Source organism: Rhipicephalus sanguineus, chromosome 8 (genome assembly GCF_013339695.2).
Source record: "Rhipicephalus sanguineus isolate Rsan-2018 chromosome 8, BIME_Rsan_1.4, whole genome shotgun sequence".
Taxonomy (NCBI): Eukaryota; Metazoa; Arthropoda; class Arachnida; order Ixodida; family Ixodidae; genus Rhipicephalus; species Rhipicephalus sanguineus.
In genome coordinates this window covers 88,396,650-88,422,711 of record NC_051183.1, presented here as the reverse complement: position 1 = coordinate 88,422,711, position 26,062 = coordinate 88,396,650, and the positions used below count along the sequence as shown (strand labels likewise).

Below are 26,062 nucleotides of genomic sequence, written 5' to 3'. Positions count from 1 at the left end.
CCAGTTAGACATAGAAGGCTTCCTTCAATAACTGTCAAGTGTATTCAGTTTCTCACAACACCGCGGAAGAATATGCTGCGCCAAACGACAAAATACATTCACTAGAAAGCAACCGCGGAGGGTCCTTCGTGTCTTCACAGCTGTTTTCATAGGGATCTGTCTTGTTATTCTTAACGAGAAAAGGAAAGTGCGCTTACACGTCACCCGGTGGCAAACGGAAACATTTCGCCTTCTTTTCTTGCCTCCCAAGCTCTCAGACCGAACAGCTGCGCGCAGGCCTTGTGCGCTTCTCTTCGTTTTTACGATATTAATGGAACGTTCGCGGGCACACCAGGAAAATATCAAGTGCATAGCCTATTAAAAATGTCACAGTTTCGCCGCAAAGACGAAACAATGAATGCGATAGCGATATATTGGAATGTCACATGAAGCACAGCAAACAGAGCGAAACTTTCAGCGCGCAGCTAAAGCAGAAAGGACGCAAGAAATGAACACGCACACTGGATTAGTGCGAACTAACAACTGTCACTGCGCCACGCTTGCAGCGCACTGCTCAAACACAAAAGAGGACGCATCCAAAGAACGCAGAGGTATACTTAATAGAACTTTTGTTGGGCTAGTTGGTAAAAGACGCGTACCATCAAGGAAAAAAGTAAGGACGCCCTTTCTGTCCTGTCCTTACTTTTTTCCTTGATGGTACGCGTCTTCTTGGTTTTTCAGTAAGCAGAGTTATACACAGGACGAGCTCTAACTAACAACTCTCACAGTTGTTCCTTCCTTGTGTTTGAGCAACGTACTGCAAGTGTCGACTACGCACAGCCCACCGCTCTTACGTATTCTTCAGTTTTTTTTCCCTGAAAACTGCGGCGCCTGGAGTGACCCCTCTGCGTATCCTGCAAAACGCAGGCGCTTGATATATTGTTTTCTCGGAGTTCCACATCGCAAGTGGGTACAAAAATGAGCCACCTTTTAGTGCGCGTCTCAAGAGCCGTTTTCATTCTCAAAGAATATTAAAGGGCATTAAGGGCGACAACCTTTGAAGCGCGCTGCCAAACGAGGAGTCGCATGTTCAAATCGAGGTGGCGCGCTTCGCGATTTTTTCTTCTGATTTATTTTTCATTGTGACTCCTATATATATATATATATATATATATATATATATATATATATATATATATATATATATATATATATATATATATATATATATATATATATATATATGTATATATATATATATATATATATATATATATATATATATATATATATATATATATATATATGTATATATATATGTATATATATATATACATATATATATATATATATATATATATATATATATATATATATATATATATGTGGATATATATATATACAGAGAAAACATGACGTCGACGGCGATGGCAAAAACCCGTCGAGAGTGTCCATACAATTACTATCTCAATAATACGTGCCCGCGGCACAGAAAGCGATAGCTGGCGAAAACGAGAGGATCAGTAGTACAGAAAGGCAGTCGGAGCGATAAGAGCGCTAGCACCACCGTTGGCGCAAGAAATCAAGCGACTAAATAAAGATATGAGACGGCAGAATCGGAAATAGTACACATAATGATATTGTTTTGCGTTAATCATATGTACAGGGGTGGTCAAAAGTTCCGAAGCAGCAACGCCCGACCGCGGAGCAGCGGGTCGCTGCTGTCGTGGCGCTGCGATCGCAATCACGCCTTGGCGCACGCTGGCGTCGAGCGTGTGCGTGGAGGGACGCGGGGGACGGGGGGTGCATCTGTCTCTCTTTCTTGCTCTCCTTGATAAGAAAGCGACGTATAAACTTGGTCCGTCACGGTCACTCACTGTTCGCTCTTCGATGCTTTGCAACTGTGCAGCGCGTAGCGAGGCGGCAGTCTTCCGGAAAACTGACGCATCATGACTGCGGCCACATTTAGCTAGACACCATATACATTACCGTGCTTTTGGGCTTTCTGGAAAACAATATCGTGCGCTTAACTTTCATTGGCACTGCGGTGGCTCTCTCACCCGTCTGCACAGGCCAGTTCGCTGCATACGAACACGGTCGGAGCCTTATCAACGAGAGCAAGAAAGAGAGATGGATACACCCCCCCCCCCCCTCCATGCACACACTGAACGCCAGCGTGCGCCAAGGTGTGATTGCGATGGCAGCGCCGCGATAGCAGCGAGCTGCTGCTCTACGGCTGAGCGTTGCGGCCTGGGAACTTTTGACCACCCCTGTACATTCAAGAAGATAAAGCCAGAAATACAAACCTTACATAATTTACGTTTGGCTGCGAGCGTGGCGGCAACGCTTTGTTGTAAGTACTGAAACTAGCAATATTTTCGCGCACTGGTACAAAACTACACAAAATGTGAAATAATGTGAATGGAAAGCGCCACCACCGTACCTGATCACGCGCACATAAGCTTTTTTCGGCTTTATTTTGGCCAAAGTGCCGCCTTGAAGTCCGGAGTTGCTGTTTTTGTTGTGTAAGTTTCTCAAATCTTTCTCTTCACGTCTCAGTTTCTTTCACGATGACTGCTAGCCGACTTCTCGGACTTTCCGTTTTTCTGAGCAAGCGTAGCACTGTGCTTTTGAGGGACTTCTGCAACGCAAGAGGCGTAGCAAAAGCATTTAGGCGGCATCAACGAGGGAAGTACCGCTGCTCTGACAACAACTATTCTATCTTCTATACATCGCACGTTACAGTGCGTGTGTTCAACAAAAAAAACGGGAAACAATTTGTTTGGCGTGGTAGAAAATGGGTATAAATTTTAGGCGAAGTTAAATAGCAGGATAGCTGGTTTTGCCGACTCATACTAAGGAAGACTAATAAAGTCACGCAGTCATACTTGGTCTGTTTTATTCATGTCTACTCGCTATTCTAAATCTTATTCGTACGTTGAGCCAGACCGAATTGTCTTCGTTTGAACACCTTCAGTTACTGACGAATATATCTCATAGTCTCGTTGTATGTAAGTGCATAAAAAACTATATGGACGGCTTCTTGCTGAGCTAGCTGGTTCATTACTTGAGAAAAAACTGTTATGACGGAAAGAAGTAACGAACTTCAAGTAATGAACCAACTAGCTCAGCAACAAGCCCTCTTCGCTTATATTTCTTCTACAGTGAGCTCTTATTTGTGTCGTCAAACCGCGTCGCTGAAGCCTTGGTGGACCCCGGCATAAAACACTTTCGTGTTAAAATTTTGGTTTCTAACATCATGGTGCCGGCGACCCTAACAGGCGTTGGCACTGACGCTCTGACCAATTCTGGCACTGCGATTCGCCTCAAGATCTTTGAGTGGTGCCCACTCAAGTGTGACGCCAGAGAGGGGACTAGGGTTCTGCTGTTCGCGCGCGCGTTCGCTACGTGAAGGCTGCTCGACGTTACCGACCAGTCTCTCCTGCTCGAGTTATTGGAATATTAGTGGACATGTTCATATAGCAAATTTGTACTGAATGTTCAAGCAAAATGTCCAGCGAAATGTATCGGAGTTGCCATCAAGAGCACGTTCAGTGTCGATTGCTCCTGGTGTCGTCTGCTAGCCATCAATGTGTTAATCTGAATGCATCGCGACGATTTCTTTTCCGGACTGTCCTATGGCTGTGGCGCACTCAAAATGACTTTCCGGTCCATTTTCGATCACTGATTTCACCATTCGGACTTCGGCTACCGTGTCTGCGTTCGAGCGCAATATACGTATGCCGCGTGCTGTGGGTATTCGGTTGCCAAGCCTGCTCTTTCGATTCAGTTCCATTGTTCGGAGGTTCAAGCGCATGAAAAAAGACGTGTGATGTCATTCAAATAAATTAAATGGTGGTTACAGGCAACAATCTTTGATTAAATCCAAGTTTCCAGCAGCTGTGGTGTAAGCACGTCGTAAGTACTATAAGTTCAAACAAGAAATAAAAAGGTTGAGAGCACGTGTCAAAAGACGATGCACGATGATGATATGAAATACTTCGTTGGTTGTGCGGAGTTGTTCTTATTTTTGCAGCATATTTTAACCAATACGTTAATAAATGAACGTTTGCTGACTCGTCCCCGGTCGTTTGAAAGTATGCTGAGCAGAATTAGTTTAATCATACTAACGTCAATAAATACAAAGCTTTCGCATCACAAGTCATAGTAAGATGCATTTGCAATACAATAGTGTATATCGCTCTCAACGGTACTCCTGATAGGGCGCCATGCGTTCACTGTACTAAAAAGACTAGCAGGGTCCCTTATGCATTCGCCCAAGATCACTCTAAGGCGAAATCCATCTTCTTTTTGTTCATCGATGTTCAGTCGATGTCCCCACCTCCTTCCGAATAGTTTTTGGATGTAACGTGGTTTTGCACTGCCTCCAGGATTGGAGGCATCGCAAGCCTTTTACACATCAGCTGGTTTTGCATTGCCTTCGGGATCGACCAACCGATCACGGAGGCAATGCAAACCGACGATATCATATTATGACGTCATCATTTCACGTGACGTTATGACTTCACAACTAATGGCGGTCTGTGATGTGATGAGGACGTCATAGGGTGACGCCATCGTGTGATGATTTTTTTGCATCACTCGTGTTGACGCGGCCGACTAGGGATGCCGACGGTGATTTTCGCGTTTGATCAGGAATTCAACGCTTTTACCGTAAAATATTCAATCTCGTTATTGCGCGGTAAAGAATAGCAATAACCGGCCAAATGGGCCGGAAGAATGGCGGGAAAGAGCTTTATTTCTCCTATTCTTGGACATATTCGCCGCTTTTTCCTACTGTTTAACAAGCTGTATTATTGGTGACAAATTAAACACGAACAACGGAGCGCGTTCCCCAAGCATTAGGAACTGTATAATGCGCACCGTCCTGTCATCACCATTGACATGCACGCACAGCCGATTAGGCAGCACTGGGCAATGGAAAGCATGAATCTGGCTCACGAGCGGCAAACCGCAAGAGCGTATCGATCTTTAATCATAAGGGTGTGAACTGTACCACGCTCACCACTACTGGCGTTGCAATCGGAGCCGACAGTACGTAGTAATAAGTATTAACGTGCATCTAACTCGCCCAATATACGTTAATTGCCCGCAACAATCCACAGGTCGATGAAGTTATTCATTTTATTTTGTCTGCAAACGTTTTTTTTTTTGCGTGACTACAGTTGGGGAGTGCAGTGCCAACGTTCATGCAAGTCTGTTTACATAAAGCTAACTTTTGCGATTAAGCCGTAAAATTGATCGCGCTTCGCTTCCAAAGCAGCGTAGCCCCTCTTTAACTCGCTGGCTGGGACGTTCGCGCTTTCACGTAAGCTATTTCTACTCCTTCCAGCCTAGTGAGTGACGCTACGAACTCGATGGCATGATCCTGTCCGCGATGACTCTGTGTATATAGAAGATACGTTAAATGTTAACGTTTCTTAACCTCATGTAATGCTAGCAGACATCTAAATAACTATCACTGCAAGAAAATACAGCTAGTAGTCGAGGAACGCCGTGCGACGTGAGCGAACTATAACGAAAATGCTGCTGTTCTAGCCACAGCCTGGCAGACGACAAAAGCCGAATCCCCGCCTTTGCGTCACCGGAGCGCCGTTTCCAGGGCCGCCATCGGTGGCGCACCAGGCGAATAGCTACGCTAAACATATGACAAGGCCAACCACTGACATGAAAAATGGTGTTGATTGGTCATTATAAACTGAAATCGGTGATATCGTGGAATCGGCGAAATCGGCGATATCGGCTTCCAGAGAAAAGGTCGCATACAAATGAGTTCCCGATATGTCATCAAGTGACAAACAAAACAGAAAAGTGCACAAGCGTAGTTCAGAGGTAATATCTGTTCCAAAGAGAAGACAAAAAACGTTTTGGGAAGAACCTTGGGCAGTAGTGTTCAAAGCAAGCTTTTATTTAACATGACGTTGAATTCATGAATACAAGTGAAAACCGGTACCGAAATAACCTTCTTGATATTTTTCCAGAGGTGTCAACGATGAGGTACTGTGTTTTAACAGTGCACCTGATGCAGGCAATTCTTATCATTGTGGGAATGTCCTTATGTCTGGAAGTGGACGGCGTGGGTATAGCTGTTCAAAACGGGACATCTGAATGCAATGAAACGCTCCCTATCGTAAGGGTAAGCTAAACTGTGCATCCTTTCCATTATTTGCGTCGTGAAAAAAAGTGTAGATATGACCTCTTACATAGCAATTGTGTTCGCTTTTTTTTTACATTATTCTTATTGAGGAAAATATATACGGAGAGATTCCGGGTCTATTGCCTTTCATTCGAAGATAGAGAGACAGAGGAAAAACGAAATAAAAAAACGTGATGTCTCTTGTTGAAATATGTTTTCAGTTTTGACAGAAAATATGTAATTTACATGCATTCTCCAAATATCTTAGGAGAGGCTTCATTTAGGCTTTAAAAAATTTAACAGTGCACGTCACGGCGACTCGCAGACGCGCAAGTGTTCCTTCAAGAGCAAAAATGACACCCTCTCCCGCTAAAGGGGATCATGAGGCGATGCGAAGCAGCGTATCGGCATGAAGGGCCCGCGCTTCAGAGGGGGAAAAGAGAACGGATGGGAGAGAGGCAAGGGGAGAGGGGAAATGGAGAAGGGGATGGGAGAGGGGAAGGGGAGGGGAGGGAAAGAGGACGGAAAAGGGGAAGTGGAGAGGAGGAGGGGTGATGGAGAGGAGGTGTGTGAGAGAGCATGCGCATGCGCAGTAAGGGTGGTGACGCCGCATACCACCACCGGATTGATCTCCGCTATAAGATGCTTCATATCTAAAAACGCCATCTACCGTGCATTCACGCAACCACCATATTGCACACATCTCTACCGGACAGCGCCATCTAGTATATTGTCACCCAACTGCAGTTTACATGCATCTCTATGGGACAGCGCCATCTATTGAATGATACGGGAGACGCGACGGCGGCGGAACGCCGGACGGAGCGACGACCGACCAGGTGACGCTATAATTAGCTTCACCCCTAAAAATCACACCATATCCACGAAGTGAATGATGATGAGTGGGCGAAGCTCCGGAGGTAATCTGGTAAACCGTCAATCTCCGTAAGTTTTGCCCACTCGATCATCATACAAAGACCTGGCACACAAACGCGGGGGGACTCCTCATATATGACGTTAAGCTCTGGGGAACGTTCATTGTCGGCGTTGCCGTTTTGCCTTTCGAGGGCGAGAGCGCGTTCACGATCGTTTTCACCCATGGAAGAAAGAGAATAGGTGGTCTGGAACGCGCTTATACTTCATGGTCATCAGCGTCATCGTCGTCGTTATCACGTGTATTCCACTATACTGGAACGCGCATATAGTAGAGTAGAGTAGAGCCTGGAAGCTGTGGCTCATACCCACACTGGGGGATTGGCCAAGAACCGGTTAGTTTTTAAAGGAAAAATTGAAATTGAAGTTCAAACTTTGTTTTCTTCATGGTTATCAGTCGTCATCGTCATCTTTATCACATGGAGTGGATACATCCCACTATGCGTGGCTACCTACTACTGCATACTACAAAGGAGGGACAGAGCCACACCTTGAGGAGCTTCAACCCTAATTGGAGTCTGCATTTCGGGAAGTGCAGCTCACTTTAATTAGGTAATATGCAATACATATTTGCACATTAAATTTGTGCTGTACTTTAAGAAGTCTCATGCTTAATAAGCTACGCTAAGCTGCTTAAATCGGTGCCTAAGAGACACAGTGTTGCATCGGGAGCAGGTAGGAATGAATGATTCTGGTCTTGTGGACGCTCTGTTTCGTATTATGTCATGAAGTCTTCAGAAAGCCGAAAAATATTCGCCACAGCTTAACAGCCATGGTACGTGGATTATTTCAATAAAAAGATCTGATGACGCGTGCAACTTGCTTCTACACAAAGAAAATCTATTCCAGTTCCACCCCAAGTGAAACCTTTACGAACAGAGCAGCATTGACTTGCCTGCGTTTCCCTTGCGTTCATCTTGAGTTCATCTGCTTTTTTTGTGTTCTTTTCTCGTAATTATCTGCTGTTTTCAATTGTTTTCGTGAGATTATGAGACATTTTCTGTCGCTTTCTCTGTTTGGATTACCTGATTTATTTTGGGATTATCTATTTCCTGTTCTATTGAGTCTTTTGTACTGTTTCTATACTGTTTGCTCCTCACAGCGCATTGCAGCTATGTCACGACTCGGGGCCGAAGCACAAGCTTCTCCCAAGATGTGGCATGGGGGTTGGGCCTCTGGTGTATGACTTGCGCCAATCGCCGGTATGAAAGAGTCAAGGGCCTCCTCCAATCAAATAACAACAAGCTTTAATAATGTGTTTAATCAAAGATAAAGATATTTCCACAATAACAGAACATTTATCTTGACAACAAAGGTGAATTACTTATACACTCCACAATTATTCCGAATAAGTGCCGCACGCATGAAAGTTGAAATATGTAGTGACAATGAGCAATATCGGATGGATGGCCAAACAACAAGAGCTGAACCAACAATTAGAGTCGCAGTCCACTAAGTCAAGCGATTGACATACGTAACCGGGCGCAGCAGAGTCCTTCAGCACCGGCACCGTCCATGAGCGACCGTCGAAGCTGGCGAGATGGGTCAGCGGCGGCTCGACGATGACCGGGGGTGCTGGGTGGCTTCGTTGTGTCCCGGGAGTTGCCGAGCGTGCATCTCTTCTCCGGCGCAGAGCAGACTGATGAAGCAAAGGATGGGGCCGTTTTTTATACGTTTCTCCGGCCGCCGGTCCCAGCTTCTAGTGTAGTGTCGTTGCATCATTGAAACGGTCACGTAGGCACTGGTTGCTACCGGGCATGGTTCACACTTCACTTTCGGTGTCTTTCACGGGCAAACCATTAGCTCACAGACAAAACACCAGTCACGCGGTCGCGTAGGCACACGGTCTAAGACGTAGCTCGGATACAACAATACAACGTCCCGTGGATCAGATTCCGCCGTCGGTGACGTTTACGGCAAGCCGTTTAATAATAGACAAAACAAAAGCACATGATCGGAGACGTGGCTCGGACACAACGTCCGGTGGTTCAGACAAAACACAAACAAAAGCACATGATCTGACAAGTAATTCGGATGCACGTCTTAAGGCTCTGGCTCTGCTGGCGGTGACTTTCACGGCAAGCAGTTCCATACTAGACAAAACAAAAACACATGATCAGGCACGCAGCTCGGGTGCTCGTCTTACGGCTCACGCTAACACACACTAAGCGGTGCACGTACGCTCACGGCACACCATTCTTAGAGCAGAATTAGAGCGCTTTTGCCTTGGGCGTAAGTGAAAAAACATACAAAGAAAAGACCCTTTTCATGACGTACCTTAGGACATTATGCGCAGGCAATGTTAAACATCTGCGACTTTTGTGACACTGCCCCCCACTTTTAGAATATTATTACATAATATTCAACAAACCGCAAAATGTCGCATTTGTAAGCACACACAGTTCACCTCCCTTACATGATTACATCGGTGGACAGCGCCGTGGGGACTCTCGTTTGCAATCTTCTTAGATAATCTGCTCGTACGTTTTATCTCCCTTTGATGTGCTTTACAGTGAATTCGTATTCTTTCGGGAGCAAACTCCATCGAAGCACCCTACTATTCAGTTGTTTCGGCTGACGCAAATAGCTAAGCGGTTGGTGGTGGGTTTGGACTACAAATGGGGCACCAGACAGGTACATCCGAAACTTTTGAATTCCCCACTCGCAAAAACATTTTTACCAAGGCTTGAGCGACCCGCTCTGCCTCGACACTTGGTAGTGCGACAGCATCTGGGTAGCCTTCCTTTCGGTGTTGTTCGTTGGGAAATGTCGCAGGAACTAACGAATATCTTGACGTCGGCAGTAAGCCCTGGCCAAAAGAATTCGTCCAGAATGCAGAATTTCGTTTTCTGTGCTCCTAAGTGTCCTGCCAATACTCCATCATGGGCAGTTTTCAGTATCGCTTCCCGATGTTCCCTCGGTACAACCAGCTGCTTCACGTATCTCCCATCTGGCTGTGAGAACGTGCGGTATAAGAACCCCTTCTCAATTCTGAATTCGATGGCGCTTTTCTTATCTCTGCACGTTAGCTTTTTGGCGATCTGCGAAAAGCAGTGACGCAACGACTCGTCCTTTCGCTGTGCCTCTGCGTACGCACTCGTTGCTTCGGTGTCATCTCCAGCGCCAGGCGTTTTCAGCCTCTCAAATTTCTTCGCTGCTCTTTTCGTCTGTGCTCTAGTCACGGCTGCGGCGGTCGCCCTTTCTTCCGTCGGCTGTTGTTTCATCAGTCCTCCACCGGCGGCTGCCGGGTCGTCCGCAGCTCGCACGCCTTTTACGTTCCCAAGAATTACATCGTACAAGGGCTCCTGCATACAAAGTGCAGTGATGGTGCCCGTGTAATGAGGGGTCTCCATGTAAATTCGAGCCTCGGGTAGCATCTTCACTGTGCCGTCCACCAACCGTACTGGACTGCTGTCCCCTGTGAGCTCTTTGTCTTCGACGAGGCTCCTCCTAACTATTACTGTATTGCTTCCCGTATCGCGTAACACGGAGACGGGCTTCCCGGAAAGGGTGCCTGTAGCAACTGGCATTCCCTCGACTTAGAATTGCGGCCGTATCTGCATAACTGCGTTCACCACCGGAATCTTGTCGCCATTTTTCAACTCTACGTATCCATCGTAGATGCTTTCTCTCTTATCTACCCTGCCGGGTGAGTATATACATGAAGCCTGAGGCTTTTCCTTCGCTCTATGTTGGCACGCATCTGCTTTGTGCCCTTTCCTTCCACATTTAAAACAAACAGGACCCTGGGTACCTGCAAAGTTGCTCTTGCATTGTGCTCCATGGTGTCCCAAATTACAACAAAGATTGCATTTCGGCGATGCTCTTTGGCTACCCTTTTTTCTGTCTACTTCATAGCTTCCTTCCTGCTTCTTCTCGTCCATCTCCTTTTGCTTTTGCAAGGTTAGCTCCCCCTTGTGCATCTAGGAAGCGCTCAGCCAGTCCTAACATTTCTTCAAGTGACTTAGCCTTTCTCTCTTTGAGATAAAGTGTCAGATTTGGGTGGCAACTGCTCAGAAATTGTTCCTGAATCAAAAGTTAGCGGAGTGACGAGTAGTCCTTCGCTATCCCAGCCATTTCGACCCAGCGGTCAGAGTAGTGAGTCAACCTAGCCGAAAACTGCGCCGCGGTCTCGCCATCCGCTGCTTTTGCAGTCCTAAATTTCTCTTTGGAGCCTTCAACGGTAAATCGAAAGCGCTTCAACAGAGCGGCCTTGACCTTGGAGTAGCTCGAAGCGTCTTTCGGTGATAATCTCCCAAAAAAGCTTAATGCCTCCCCGCTTAGGCATGTGCTCAAAACAGTTCACCATTGGTCTTCGGGCCACCACTTCAAAACGGCGTATGTACGCGTCAAGATCATCCTTCCTTTCATCAAATGCGATGAGGAGTTTGCTCGCATTAAACCGCAAGCCGATGTCGGCATCCCTCTCTTGAGTGCTGCTAACGTCACTAACATCATTCCCTCTCCTCAGCTTTTGAAGTTGCAGTTTAAGACGTAATGCTTCTACCTCACACTCGCTTGCTTTAAGTGCTGCTGCGTGTTCTCTCTCCGCTGCTTCTCGCTCTCTTTCTCCTGCCTCTGGTGTCAAGGCTCTTTCCTCACGCTGTCTCGCCTGCTCCTCCTGTATACACTTCCTCAGTTCCGCTCCTGACAGGCCAAGCTCAGTACCGATAGATGCAAGCTTTTCCAGCTCCATAGTGAAAGAAAATCAGGCACGCAAATGAGCGATCGTGCACTTATCAATGCAGGTTTTTCACTTTGATGCCGTTGCTCACAATACAAAACTCTCAGTGCACAAAAAAGATAATTGGCCAAGGTTCCTGACCCGTTCAAGGTGGCTGCTTTGCACCAGAGGTCCTGTCGCGGACGCCAGATAATGTCACGACTCGGGGCCGAAGCACAAGCTTCTCCTAAGATGTGGCACGGGGGTTGGGCCTCATGTGTATGGCTTGCGCCAATCGCCGGTATGAAAGAGTCAAGGGCCTCCTCCAATCAAATAACAACAAGCTTTATTAATGTGTTTAAACAAAGATAAAGATATTTACACAATAACCGAACATTTATCTTGAAAACAAAGGTGAATTAGTTATGCATTCCACAATTATTCCGAATAAGTGCCGCATGCATGAAAGTTGAAATATGCAGTGACAATGAGCAATATCGGATGGATGACCAAACACCAGGAGCTGAACCAACAATTAGAGTAGCAGTCCACTAAATCAAGCGATTGACATACGTAACCGGGCGCAGCAGAGTCCTTCAACACCGGCGCCGTTCATGAGCGACCGTCGAAGCTGGCGAGATGGGTCAGCGGCGGCTTGACGATGACCGGGGGTGCTAGGTGGCTGCGTTGTGTCCCGGGAGTTGCCCAGCGTGGATCTCTTCTCCGGCGCAGAGCAGACTGATGAAGCACAGGATGGGGCCGTTTTTTATACGTTTCTCCGGCTGCCGGTCCCAGCTTCTAGTGTAGTGTCGATGCATCCTTGAAACGGTGACGTAGGCACTGGTTGCTACCGGGCATGGTTCACACTTCACTTTCGGTGTCTTTCACGGGCGAACCATTAGCTCACAGACAAAACACCAGTCACGCGGTCGCGTAGGCACACGGTCTAAGACGCAGCTCGGATACATCAATACAACGTCCCGTGGTTCAGATTCCGCCGTCGGTGACGTTTACTGCAAGCCGTTTAATAATAGACAAAACAAAAGCACATGATCTGAGACGTGGGTCGGACAGAACGTCCGGTACTTCAGACAAAACACAAACAAAAGCACATGATCTGACACGTAATTCGGATGCACGTCTTAAGGCTCTGGCTCTGCTGGCGGTGACCTTTACGGCAAGCAGTTCCATACTAGACAAAACAAGAACACATGATCAGGCACGCAGCTCGGGTGCTCGTCCTACGGCTCACGCTAACACACACTAAGCGGCGCACGTACGCTCACGGCACACCATTCTTAGAGCAGAATTAGAGCGCTTTCGCCTTGGGCGTAAGCGAAAAAAAGACAAAGAAAAGACCTTTTTCATGACGTACCTTAGGGCATTATGCGCAGGCAATGTTAAACATACGCGACTTTTGTGACAACCTAAGTCCCTGCCCTGGCGTTTCGCCTCCGCTTCTCTCTTCTGTAAATCTCTGCCTAACTCTCGACGCTGGCGTTTCGATGTCTCTTCGCTGGCTCGGAAAGGCGAATTAGCCCTTTAGCGAAGCAGGCATTCACGGACAAGCAAGCGCAGACGTTCCAAACGTGCTGCCTGTTCGGCTTATGAGTATCAGTCGTGGGACCTGCGTGAGGGCAACGCGAGACATGAGACGATGACAGGGTGGTCTCTTTAACTGCTCCGTCGTTAAAATGCTGCATTACGAGACGTCACACTCCGACGCAATCGCCACGGTACAAATACGTTTTATGCGGCGAAAGGTATACCAGCAAGGCGCCATGGCTTGGCTTACACTAAATATGCATAACTGCAAATTGGCAAGTTCCTTTAGGATGACGACAAATGTACTCGAAACGAATCAGTTATGTGGATTTCTACAAGTTGTGGGAAGGGTCACGTTAACACAAATTTACCTAATTCACATTCGCGCAGCCAATGGCTGCCTTCCTGGTTATCCTAAAGTGTGGTGAGGCTTGGATTGCCCAAAAAGTTCTATTTTAAAACTTTGAATCATCTCATGCAAAATTTCTTTATATTTGCGAAAATTTATCACACTTGGGTACTCGCGGTGTGAACAATATTTCTGGTCTTTTCCTTGAAACGTTGACAGTAAATGTGGGTGTACTTCTACGAGATTTCTGCATTTTTTAAAGACAGCTTTTTGTGATGCTTGTGCACTTTTTTCTCGGGAATTATGAGGTACAATCAAACAATATTTCTGGCATATGGTAATCAGTAGCTGTTGCCTCACTGGAACAAGAATTAGGAGTCTAGGTTCATTTATTTTTTTGTGTATTAAAGTAAATATTTCAGAAGTGGCACTTTCCATATGTCGACAAACATGAAAAACAAGAAAAGCGGGTTTTTGTTACACGCGCACAATTTTAGTTAGGCTTCCGTAAAGCAGTGGTTTCTATTTTTGTACAAAATTGCAATGCTCTGTAGACACCAGATATCAACAAATAAGCATATATGTACAAAAAGAAACAAAAAAGTTCAATATTGTTTAAAAGAAATTTCAAGATCCATTGCAATCTCCACCTATCTTTAAGATTATTTGCAAATTTTAAACCCATAGCCTTCATTACCAGTGCTGGACAGCCAAATATTGAAAATCATTTTGAAAGACTCACCACATTCCTATTTGACAGAGCGACCACTCTGGAAAGGCGCTGGTTAGGGGTTGAATCGCCGGACCAGGATGAATATTTAGCAAATAGCTTTCTTTCTGAGAAATCCGAGGAGATTGACTTGTAGTCAGGGCTACAAACGGTTTGCTGTGAATTTTTTCCCTTAGGAACATTCCGCCACCCTGGGGGATTCTGCAGAACTCATGTTCTATATTCAATGCAGAATCGCCTAGTTCATTCGCCGACAATTATACGAGGTGCTCCCGGTCACACAGGATATCAGCCATCAGAACAATTCATCTGGGTACACGAAGTCCGCAAGCATCGAGAGCGCTTATCATACTTCCACCATCCCGCCATCCTGTGACGGAGCGACAATCTTCGCCTACGTGCCAGCAGCGTACTCTGAAGATACACCGTGCGCAACAAGCTGTATATAGCAGCGGCGACATTGGGCATCGCGGCTTGAGACCTCGCCTCATCATCACCGGTTCGGCTTTGACTACGACAAACTAGCAACCGCTGTTTTGTCCGTGGAGAGTTGGTGGAGCAGAGTGACCCACATCTGGGGATACGAATTTTCGCGACTCAATGCAATAAGGAAAAAGCTGTACACTGGCGTAGGCCTTGTCAATGTCGACAAAGTAGATGCGCGAACATGCAGCGCTATCCAGGAAATGCTTTATGAAGTGTGAATGTCTGAATGCAATTGGTCAGTATATACGAAAGGTGTTTCTTACATACAATACAGATTTTTGTAAAATCTGAGAGTCAAACTCCATTCCTCTTCGGACACGTACTCGATGTCGAGGTGGAAATAGTTTTCCGGTATCAAAATGACAGTGACTGGCCTTACTATGAAAAAATTCCTAATCAACTTTTTATTTATAGACTTGAGTGCAGTTGCTAACATTAGAAAGTTGTATTGCGTGCCAAATACGACGTACACATTTTTCAAGAAAACATGAATTCTTCGCGTAACTCAATATATACATCATCGAAGGACATGACGAGGTTTGACAAGAAAGTGCCGGAATTTGAATCAAGGCGCAGCGAAGCCGAATATGGTCAATGAAATCGGCAAGTATTCCCAAATGCAGAAGTTGGACGCTTATTCTTTGGGGCGATGTGGAGTGCTTAGCTGTTTCTTTCTTAAACTGTGAACAGGAGTGTAAAACACACACACACACACACACACACACACACACACACACACACACACACACACACACACACACACACACACACACACACACACACACACACACACACACACACACACACATATATATATATATATATATATATATATATATATATATATATATATATATATATATATATATATAAAGAGAGAGAGCTCTGCCACCTACGATGCCCCGAAATATCCATATTCAATTATAACGTTTTTATATTTCTTGATTCATTCAAAATATTTCCTAATTCATTCAGCGTTCCCCCAGCAGAAAATAAGAATGACACACATTCTTCCGTGGTATTCAACGCGGAAATTTGGGCTAGTTGGTGGGTGTTGAACTTGTGCATCTTGGCAGCGCAGTGGAACGAACACAACAGAAAGGAGGGTACCCGTATTTTGAGGGCACCCGTATTTTGCGCAGCTTTGCTGCTCAGCAAGCGCGCGAAATCTACGAAGCATGCTGTATAAGTTTAGAAGCTGACAAGTGCGTGAGTACGCCATCACTGGCGTTGCATGCAAAAGAGACAGAGTATCTGAAGCGACATTGCAGATATCAGTGTTAGTAACCCCGTCTGCACCTTTTTGAATGTTGTGCGCATGTCTGTACAATTTCATCGTTTTTGTGTTAATAAATTCTCAGTTGATGTCTAGCGCCCGTCCTGTCTACGTGTTCCTTTCTCTTGTGTTCGTTCCACTGCGCTGCCAAGATGCACAAGTTCTTCCGGGGTCCTTCCCCTTCACATATAGGCTCTTTTCTTGTTCTATCGTAACGTTGCGTTCCGCTCTATCATAGGACGTGTACAAGATTGCGCACCTAGATGCCTTCAGCTGGGGTTGCATCCGCCTCCCAGTGGATCACAGAACAAACAGGGAGAGCCTACGGAATATTCTACGACATTAAAAAAAATAGCCCTTTGGAGGTCACGTCATGTGAAGGGCGGATAACATATGGTCAGTTGGAACATCGGAATGAATAGAAAGAAAAGGCAACTGCGGCCTTGCACGACAAAGTGTGAGCTGTAGTGACAAAGTTAACAAACTTGCAGGCACCTAATGGGGTGAGCTGCCGCAGGATAAGGTGGGTTGAAAAATATTGGGAGAGGCACGCATCCTGCAGAGGACACGTGACAAGCTGATGATGACGATATTACAATTCTCCTTCGTGTATGCGTTGGAGGTCAGCAGCTGTGTTTTCTAGGATCTATAGCGCCGGCGACCACAGCGCAGGCACCGACGCTCTGGACGAGCCTGACAGTGGCACTGGCAGGGACGAGTCTGGCACTGTAAAGCAAAGCATCAGGAATGTATATAAGGATAGTAGTGCCAGCTGACCGGCAGTGTAAATAATTACATTAGCAATATAGATAGGGGCAGTGGCGTCAGGTCAACGGTAATGGATTTAGCGTTTTGCTTTCGCCGAAGCGCACGCAAAGAAGGCCCAGCCAACGCGCCATAGATGGCGAGACTGAGTGACAAAGCGCGGTTGAAGCTTCTGTGAATCCTCGGGCCATTCATGTATTACCGTGGCGGTGAGGTTACGAGCGAGCGTAGTTGCGACGCCTCGCCGCAGGGGATCAGGTGGCGTGGCTTAGGGCGAGAGAGGCACAGGGACAAAACAGCAGCAGCTATGCTGCGCCGTGGTCTTTTTGTATTGCAGTAATACCCGTCATTTCTTTCGAAATCACTACTACTACTGTAGCGTCCAAGCTGGCCGAGAGCAAAGAGCGCTGTCCCAATGATCTTGTTCACGTATTAACTGTGGCTCACACATCCCCGTTAGAGGATTGGTGACAAGTTTAGTGGTTTTTTAAATTCCAATACCATGAAGGAATAGCTTAATCAATACTTTAAATAGAATAGCGTAATAAATAGATTAACAACCTTAAAGATTTATGCAGAAACTCTTGGTGAACGATAACATACATGTACAAAAAATCAATATATATATATATATATATATATATATATATATATATATATATATATATATATATATATATATATATATTAAAAATGTATTACCAATTTGCTCTGGTGGCTCAAGGTTTCTGCGACGCGATTACATGATCGGTAAACTTACGATGACATTGGTGCTAACGTCTGAACAGGCAGCCTTGACTTCGTCAGCGCAGCAACGGCCGGCCTTTGCAAGGTGTCCCCTTGTGTACGCTGTGCTCACGGCCCCCGCCTCCGAAGTTCAGGAGAATAAGAGACAGCATGTGTGCAACCTATCGGACTAAAGGAAGGGAGGGGAGGAGACTACTAAGATAGAGAAGTTGGAACGCCAAATAAGGGCTCGGTGCTTTAAAGCATGCCGGAAAGAAACACAAAAAAGAAAAGGTAGAAGAAAATCAAAATTGCAGGAACCCACATTATACACCAGTTGCCCCTATTCTTTTTTTGCCCCTCGTATGCGTGAATGATCGTTGTTATCCCCCTCATCATTTGAGATTGGGGAAGAGGAAGCAAAGCATAGAAAATACTGCTAGGAACGCAGTCGCTGCCGTGACGAAGACAGGTCCCCTTGCCTATGTTGGCTCCAGCGCCTACATCTTTTAACGCGATAGCGTTAGAGAGCTCGTTTTGCAGAAATGCCGCCGTCGGCATCGCTACGTAGCTTGTGAGCGAAAAATCGTCCATGACTGAAAAATCGAGAAAGGTGCAAATAAAATAAACAACAAAAACCTGCGGTCGCATTAAAGATCGAACCCGGCCTGTTTGCATGGCAAGCAGGTGTTCTACCACAAAGCCATGATGTTTTTTTCTTTATTGCATCACACAAGTCTTTTCACACACTAATCGTAAACCAGGAAACAGTACAATGATACACCATCAGCTGTTAGCTGACTGCATGTTAAAACTTTGGCATGTGTAGCGACGACTCCACTCTAGAAACCCACTCCAGTACTTCCATCTGCACTTTCTGCATTTCGACAAAACGAGACACACACTCGCGAAAGTAATCACGAACAGGTCTGACTTCCACATCGGCATTGTGAAAGGCCGTTCGAGTTTGCCATATGCTATACAGGCCCAGGAGCATAATAAGGTCGTAAGGTACGCCATCTTAATTTTCAACGGAGAGAAACCAGATTCCGTGTAAACTTAACGGTAACTTCTTTTTCAGAGATCTTTGTAATATATCCCAGAAAAACACCCCACTCCAGCAGTCTATAAAAACGTGTTCAATGGTCTCCGGTTTTTTGCATTGCAAACAATCTGGGCCCCATGGTACAAATAATTCTGTATCTTCCAACCATGTTTTAACTGATAAAGTGCCGGTGTGCAACCTAAAGGAAAATGTTTTAACTCCTGGTGCTACGAGCACTCTTTTCACGCGTTTATGTACACCTTGGCCTAGGTCTGCGGAATGAAGCTCACGGTACAACTGCACAAGCAATAAAATATCAATAAGGTCTTTATACGATATTCTACGTGACACCCGAGTCAAGTATTCAAACGAAAAACGCACTTACAAGAAATGAAATGACGAAACAACTTCTTGAAGATAGCCCCTTATGGGTCCTTGCACACTTTGTGACGAAACTATGAATCCCGGTAAGACTCCACACAGCCTCAGTTGCATCACTGTCCTCAGAAAAGGGTCATCTGTATCACGTAGGAAAAGAAAACGATTGACGAGTTGACGTATGTACATATGAGCTAAACCAAGCCCCCCATCTCGTACTTTCGTGAAAAGATTCGTGCGACTTGATTTTTCCCAGACATGGCTCCTAATGAAGATCGCAAATGTCCTGTGTATTTTTCGTACGTTTATTCTACTGCAATGTAACACTTGGATACGTACCATAGCTTGCTTTCTAGATAACAAGTTGCACGCTATGGCCCGCGCGAATATTGACATACCCCAACCCTTCCATTTCTCTGTCTTATCTCGTAACACCTCTGTTTTCTTTTTTCCAATATGACTCGCTGCCACTGTAGTTCTTCAGCGGCACTCCTAAGTACTTTGCTTGCATTTCTTGCCATTGAATGTTCACATAATACCTTTGTGTGACGTCCCATTCTCCATGCCATAAACCAGGATATTTATCCCAATTTACGGCGCTACCGCTTACTTGACAGAAACTTTTCACGGCATTGACGGCATGCATTAACTGTCATAACTGGTACAGAAAACTGCGATATCGTCAGCGTAAGCAAGAAGGCTAGCCTCGGCCTTATGTAAATAAAATCCGCGTATCGAGGTGTTCTTAATTACGCTTAAACAGAATGGCTCAATACAAATAGCGATAGTAGGGGCGATAGTGAGCATCCCTGTCTTACTGATCGAAGCACCGGTATACACCATTTTACGGACGCACTCACGCGCCGCCATCTTGGACTGATAACGCTGCAGTTTTGTATCCGTATCAAATAAACAAACGGTGCTACGGTGACCTCGCACGCACGAAAACTCTTGGGCCGGTACATTCAACATTTAATGACCATCATTTTTTCATTTACGACATAGAAAGCCGGCGAAACAATCGCTTATCAGCCCAAGATGGCGGCGCCCATGAATCGAAAATAAAATCGTGTATACGCTAACCCACCGATTTATTTACAACCAGTCTTGCTGTGCATCCTTTGTAAGCCATTCGCACTCCATCACATATCAAACTGCCAACGTTCACACACTCGAGTATTGAAAGAAGCAGGTCATGTTGCACGCGGTCAAATGCTTTCTCAAGGTCAATTTGCAACATGGCAACATTGAGATTCATCATGTCACAGCACTCAAGGATTGATCATGCTTTGTGTATGTTTGTCATTATTTTCCTTCCCTTTATCCTGCATGTCTGGTGGGGGCCAACCAGTTCCTTCATAGCTCTCTAATCTTTCTGCCAACGCCTTCATTAGTATCTTATAGTCTACGTTAGTTAAGTTAATTGGTCTATATGCCGTCACACTTTGTAATTTCATCGGATCTTCTGTTTTTGGTATTAAAACTGCGTGAGCTGACAAGAAGGATGGCGTAAAACGTTTATTTTCAAAAGCGTCAATAAATACTGCCACCAAAACAGGCACGATCACGTCTTTGAATGCATTGTACACTGCAGCACTTAAGCCATCCGGTCCCGGACAAAGCCACGATGCTACTTGCAACTGCTTCGGGAAAAACAGTACATAAATGCCATGTAGTGGAAGGAGTCTCCTTAACGACTTTTGTTCGACAGGTGTCACGAAGAAAATGAGCCCATTCGGCAATTTAGTGAGGCCGTCAAACTACGTTTTTTTTCGCGACGCCATGCTTCGAAAAAAACCGGCGATAGAGCGGCCATCGCCGCTAAAAACACACACGAACTTTCAAACAGCTCCAAAAATGGACAACTATGTCCATCTAGCGGAAAACATATCAAGCCAACGCCTTCTTTCCAGAGGAGGCGTTGATCAAGCAAACAGCAAACATTAGATAAGGTGCTGCCATCTGTGAGGCACTGTGAGAAATATGTCTCGACTCTAGCCCAGGGAAGTCCTTTAGATCGAAAACATGTACCATCCTGTACAACTCACATTAATAAGTATGCGCTTAGTGGTTGAAGTGCGCGCTAGGGGCCGGATTTCGCTATCGCGTTCAACTCTTAAAGGCGAAGCTAAGGGACCCCCAAATTTTTCATGAACATTTGTCTTTTCTGAGCTACCACGTTAACTTCTGTTACCTGTATTTATATAAGCAATCAATTATGCCAGGCACTTTTACAGTTCGCTACGGGAATGTGGTGCCTCTTGCGAAAAAAAAAAAATATCTAGACTTGGACATGGTTAAATACTAGCGTGTATAAATCGCATCCTATATGCTGCACCAGTTGTAATCATGGATGCCAAAAAATTTAGAATTAAAATGCATCTTCATGAATAAACGAACCTTTCTTTTCAAGCGAACTGAATATTGCAAGAGAAAATTAGTAGGAATAAAAAAGTCCAGCATTAAGGCTGTTGAAGCGCAGCGCAGCACTTATAGGATAATTGGTGCTTTCGCCGATTTCGGCAAAGGTTGGCCGTTTTCAGCATTCCAATGAATGATTTCTGCGTTGTGTGTATGCTCAATATTGTCCATTTTGCTTTATGAATTGTTATTATTCGTTGCAAGAGGTTATAATAGAGGTAGTGTTGGAATGAATAAATCCACAAATATTGATGTATTTCTAATGGACCGAGTCTTTATTGACAAAACAGCATTCACGCATATGTGATAATCAAACGTGAGTCTCATAAGGAACACAGTTTACTAAAACACAAATCATATTGCGTAGTATCACAAACGATTGATTTGTTCAATGCTATAGAATGTAGCGTTATGCCTTGGTCAATGAAGAATACTATGCATCCGATAATACATTTCTTTTCCGTGTACGCTATCTTTATGACGCGGCATCCTGTATGTAAGTATTGTATACTCCATAGAAGGCAGTGAACCTCAGGAATAATTAAATACTGTCATTTATACATACAGGTATTCAACACAACTCAGAGGTTATGGTTGTACTGGAAAAATTACACGGACAACATGACAGAAATGGAGGAATCGCAAGAGTCCAACTGTACTGATTGTACCACGACGCAGAAGTGTACATTCATTAAGAAATATAACAGATATAACATTAGCGATGAGGACTTCCTCTTCTGGTGGACCACAATGATAATGGACGACATGTAAGTAGACGTAGGCACTACTGGCCTGAAAAAAATAACGATGTGAGAACGTCGTGCAAAAAGAATACTTGCGGAAAATAGATAGTTTTCTGTTACTATACGTACATATATTGTATTTGCTTAATCATTTCTCTGAATATGTCGCGAAAGTAAAACGCGCAGAGCTTCATCCAAACCCTGCTTTAAAGAGTATTTTAATGCCCAAACTTTTTTTCAATATGTTCTAGGGTGCGTATGCCTTGCTACGGGAAATTCTCTTCAGAAGGCGGTGGCGGACTTGGATCTATGGACGCCTGGGTCTTCTCAAGTGAGCGTGCTGATTCTTACACGGATTGCGAGAAGTGGAACTTTTCGGTTGTCTTCAAGTGAGATGAACACAAAATGAAAGTTTAAGGTTTATTCGATTTTGGTTTCATTAATCACGGTTTTTACTTCACTGAAGGGTGGCATGAGCTTTATCCAGGAATTGTATATTTTGTTTACAGTAATACAGTTCTTATTTATGTGGCCTACTAAAACATGGCGGTAGGTTGGTGGTTTAATCCTTTAAAAGTTGATTCAACAAGAGTACTCAAGACTTCTTGATTGAAGGGCACAGTTTCTAGCATGCTTTTGTAAATTGCATCGAACTTCTTACAGCACACAGACACTAATTGCGCAAGTATTGTAACGGCAAATGTAAGTAAATTGGCGAAATATTTGCAGCGACAACTTACAAGTGAAAAGAATATATCCAAGCGATGCACGAGAGTAGGCATGATTTTGTAACATGCATTATTACGCGCCGAGTAGCCATTCTTAACTCTCGCACTGAAACAGCTGTTTCGTGCTGGCTGCAGATTTTAAATCGCTCTGGATGCCTAACGTCGCCGTGCGGAAGAGGGAAGGCCGTGTAATGTGGGCGACAGGCGTGACCAAATAGGTTAGATCAGTGACATTGTGAAGTACAAGAAAATAACCCCTCTAAAGCCATAGTAGCTTTCCGACCCCCTGACTAAGCCTGTTTCAGCTTATTGAGAACGAGGTGACCTGCCCAAAAGCGGCTCTACCAGCCATGTCTGTCGTATTACGTCTTCTGTTGCCGCTAACTGCCGCTAACTGCTAGAGAGTAACCTGACGGATGTAATAGGCCCTTGCAGTGGAGTTGCGTTCATACTCACTCATATAAAACACATTGATGAGAAGTAGCATGTCCGTCAGTAGAATCTCGATATGAAAGCGAATGGTTGCAGACCGGAAGTTGTGGCAACATGCCATAAGCGGAAGTGATGAGAGGTGGGCTCACGTACCGATGACACGAGTAGCAACCAACACAACACACTTCGTAAGCAGGTTAATAAAGTTCGATCCAATTTTTCGTCCACCCATCAGCAAGGTGCTCGTGAGCTGTGAGCTTGTGTCACGTGGAGCAATGCAGAAAAAGATATCTGCGATTGTATGAGGAAGACTGTGTGGGCTTCTGCCCTTAGGACTTCTGCTGTAATGCTGCGATAAAGGATTACGTTGTATAAGAAGACATCGACCGCGTCAGTCTTGCAGCTTATTAGGAAGGTCCTCTTGACCACCGTTCATGGGACATAATCTATTGCGAAGGCGATCGACTTCTGCTTGGATGGAAACACGTGGTCAATGGTCAAGCAACTGGCTGGTGACGAGAAAGAAACGTTCTTACAGGTCGTTAATGTTGAAGGTTTAAAGCAGACCATTCGATAAACAAGAGGACCGTTAGAGAATGGGGCATTGTCTCGTGACCAGGAGTTCGCGGAACTCGGCCGTACAAAACCCCCGGATGCGTCTTGCTTAGGCGTCATAGTTGGAAATCTACAGTATAAGACGTGAAAAAAGTAGGCGTGTGTGAATATTCGGAAATATTGAATAACGGATCGAATACCGTTCTATTAGATTCAGGTACTGAATGGAATAGCGCATAATATAAACACAGAATATTTTTCTAATACTCTTTGAATAAAAAGCATCAATGAAAAACACTCAAAGAAACGAAGTGTTGGAAGGAAGGGGTAATGTTTCTTGGTTTAATCATCTGATTACGAGCACGTACGCAGCCAAGCTTTTACGGGACTATCAACGCTATATTGATGACAAGAAGAAGGCGCTTTTGCTTAAAATTCAACCATCATCGAAGTGATAGAGTCATCCATCTACTCTCTTCGACACGACATTTATGATAATGTTGATGATCTAATATTGTTTAATATTGATATAGCAGTTTTATTTAAAAACTGTTGACAAAGTCGCAACTTGAATACTGAGATCCCTACTGTATTCCAACCTGCAGTTACAGAATATTCTAAGGATGTATTCACTGCTGTATACTAGTTTGGCTCAGGTTACGTAATTGTGTTGGTTTGTCGGTTAAAAGTAATCGTAATGTCTCTTTGTTAAAGCTTGCGAACACTTGTTTCAAATAAAATGCTGTTCATCTCTTGAGCTGTTTCATAAATTGTAATATTACCATTATAGGGTTGCCTTAAAATTTTGTTGCTTTACTATTCGAACACTATTCGAATTGTACCCAGTTTGCATTCGAATTCAACTCGGTGTCATCGGCATTCGATCCAGTTCGAAGTTTCACTATTCGGACACACCTAGAGAACAGCTGAAGTACACAGGCGAGAGGAAAATTTTCTGTAATACTCCGCAATACTGCAACATCAAAGGCTAGAACGCAGAGAGTACCCACCACCACATTCAAACCTCAACAAAGAGAACAGCACCATACTGAGAAGACTGCGGAGCAACACTTACACCCACGGTATGCTAATGCACAGACGGTACCCAGATTACACGACTATCTGCCCAATTGGCGGCGTACCTGACACCTTGGCCCACATGATCCTCGCGTGCCCGTACAATATACAGACAGAAACAACGCCTTCGCCGAATGCCTGTAACGCCGGTCAAAAAACAAAGACCTTTTCGAAACGTGGGAGGCCAAGCTCGTCTCAGAGGACTTGCACCAATAACGACGTCTCGTCGCCAAGGCCAAGGAGGCAGCGAAGGCCGCAGGGTTCCTGGAATGAGAAGACCTCCCACCTAGGGTAGACGCGGGACTAGCACCGCGATACCGTTTCGTGCAATAAACGTTTATTCTTCCTCCTCTTCCTTGCAGTATTCCACATTTTTCAAGCTCCACAATTACCATTGCAATAGCAACAGTTTCTCTTCAGGCCATCTCTTAGGATCATATCGAGAATCTCTCATGAACGTCGGAAGGGAATTGTAAAGCAAAAGTATTGCGTAAAATTTCATCCGTAGCAAAGAGAAGTTGACCGCTTTAAATATCGACCAAGAGAGACCATTATGCATTCGAACGTCCCTGCGATATCGCCCAATGGAGAGAGCATGCCCTCGAATTTACTAGTGCGCATGAAGTGTTAGGCGGGATGTCCACCACCATTCGTTGTGATCTATAGAAAATTGCAAAAGTGCCTAGCAGAGTCACATGGAGGAGAAACTTATTCGTGAGGAGCGAAAATCGAGCAGGTCATCGACTGTTTGGTTACCTTTTCATCCAGCTTAGTAAACGGAGAAGCGCCATGTGTTTATGGCATGCATTACTTGAATGGGCTGGAGGCTGTAAAAAGAATAAGTAGCTGTAAAAAGCTACCTTAATCTACCAATCGGACCCAGATCAGGTTTTATCAGTCCTTGCCACAGGGTGAAAGTAAATTTCCACGAGCGCTTGGCGATTGAAGTGCCACATAATGTGTGTGGAACAGTTGGCAATACACAGCTGGACCTATAAATCACTAAGTCATCGGAGTCCTTTGAAGCTTCATAATTTGGGGAATGCGCTGTACACGTCATTCTCTATGTGGCAT

General features: G+C 44.9%; 1 protein-coding gene across 1 annotated transcript in view; it reads left to right on the top strand.

Moving 5' to 3' along the window:
- LOC119402892 (uncharacterized) overlaps positions 1-26,062 on the top strand; it is a 55,251-nt gene that overhangs the window by 2,272 nt on the left and 26,917 nt on the right. Inside the window, exons 2-4 of the mRNA XM_049418300.1 lie at positions 5,982-6,136; positions 22,021-22,220; positions 22,448-22,527. Of these exons, the coding sequence (XP_049274257.1) occupies positions 5,993-6,136; positions 22,021-22,220; positions 22,448-22,527 (424 nt within the window). The 5' untranslated portion in view covers positions 5,982-5,992. The remainder of the gene's footprint in view (positions 1-5,981; positions 6,137-22,020; positions 22,221-22,447; positions 22,528-26,062) is intronic.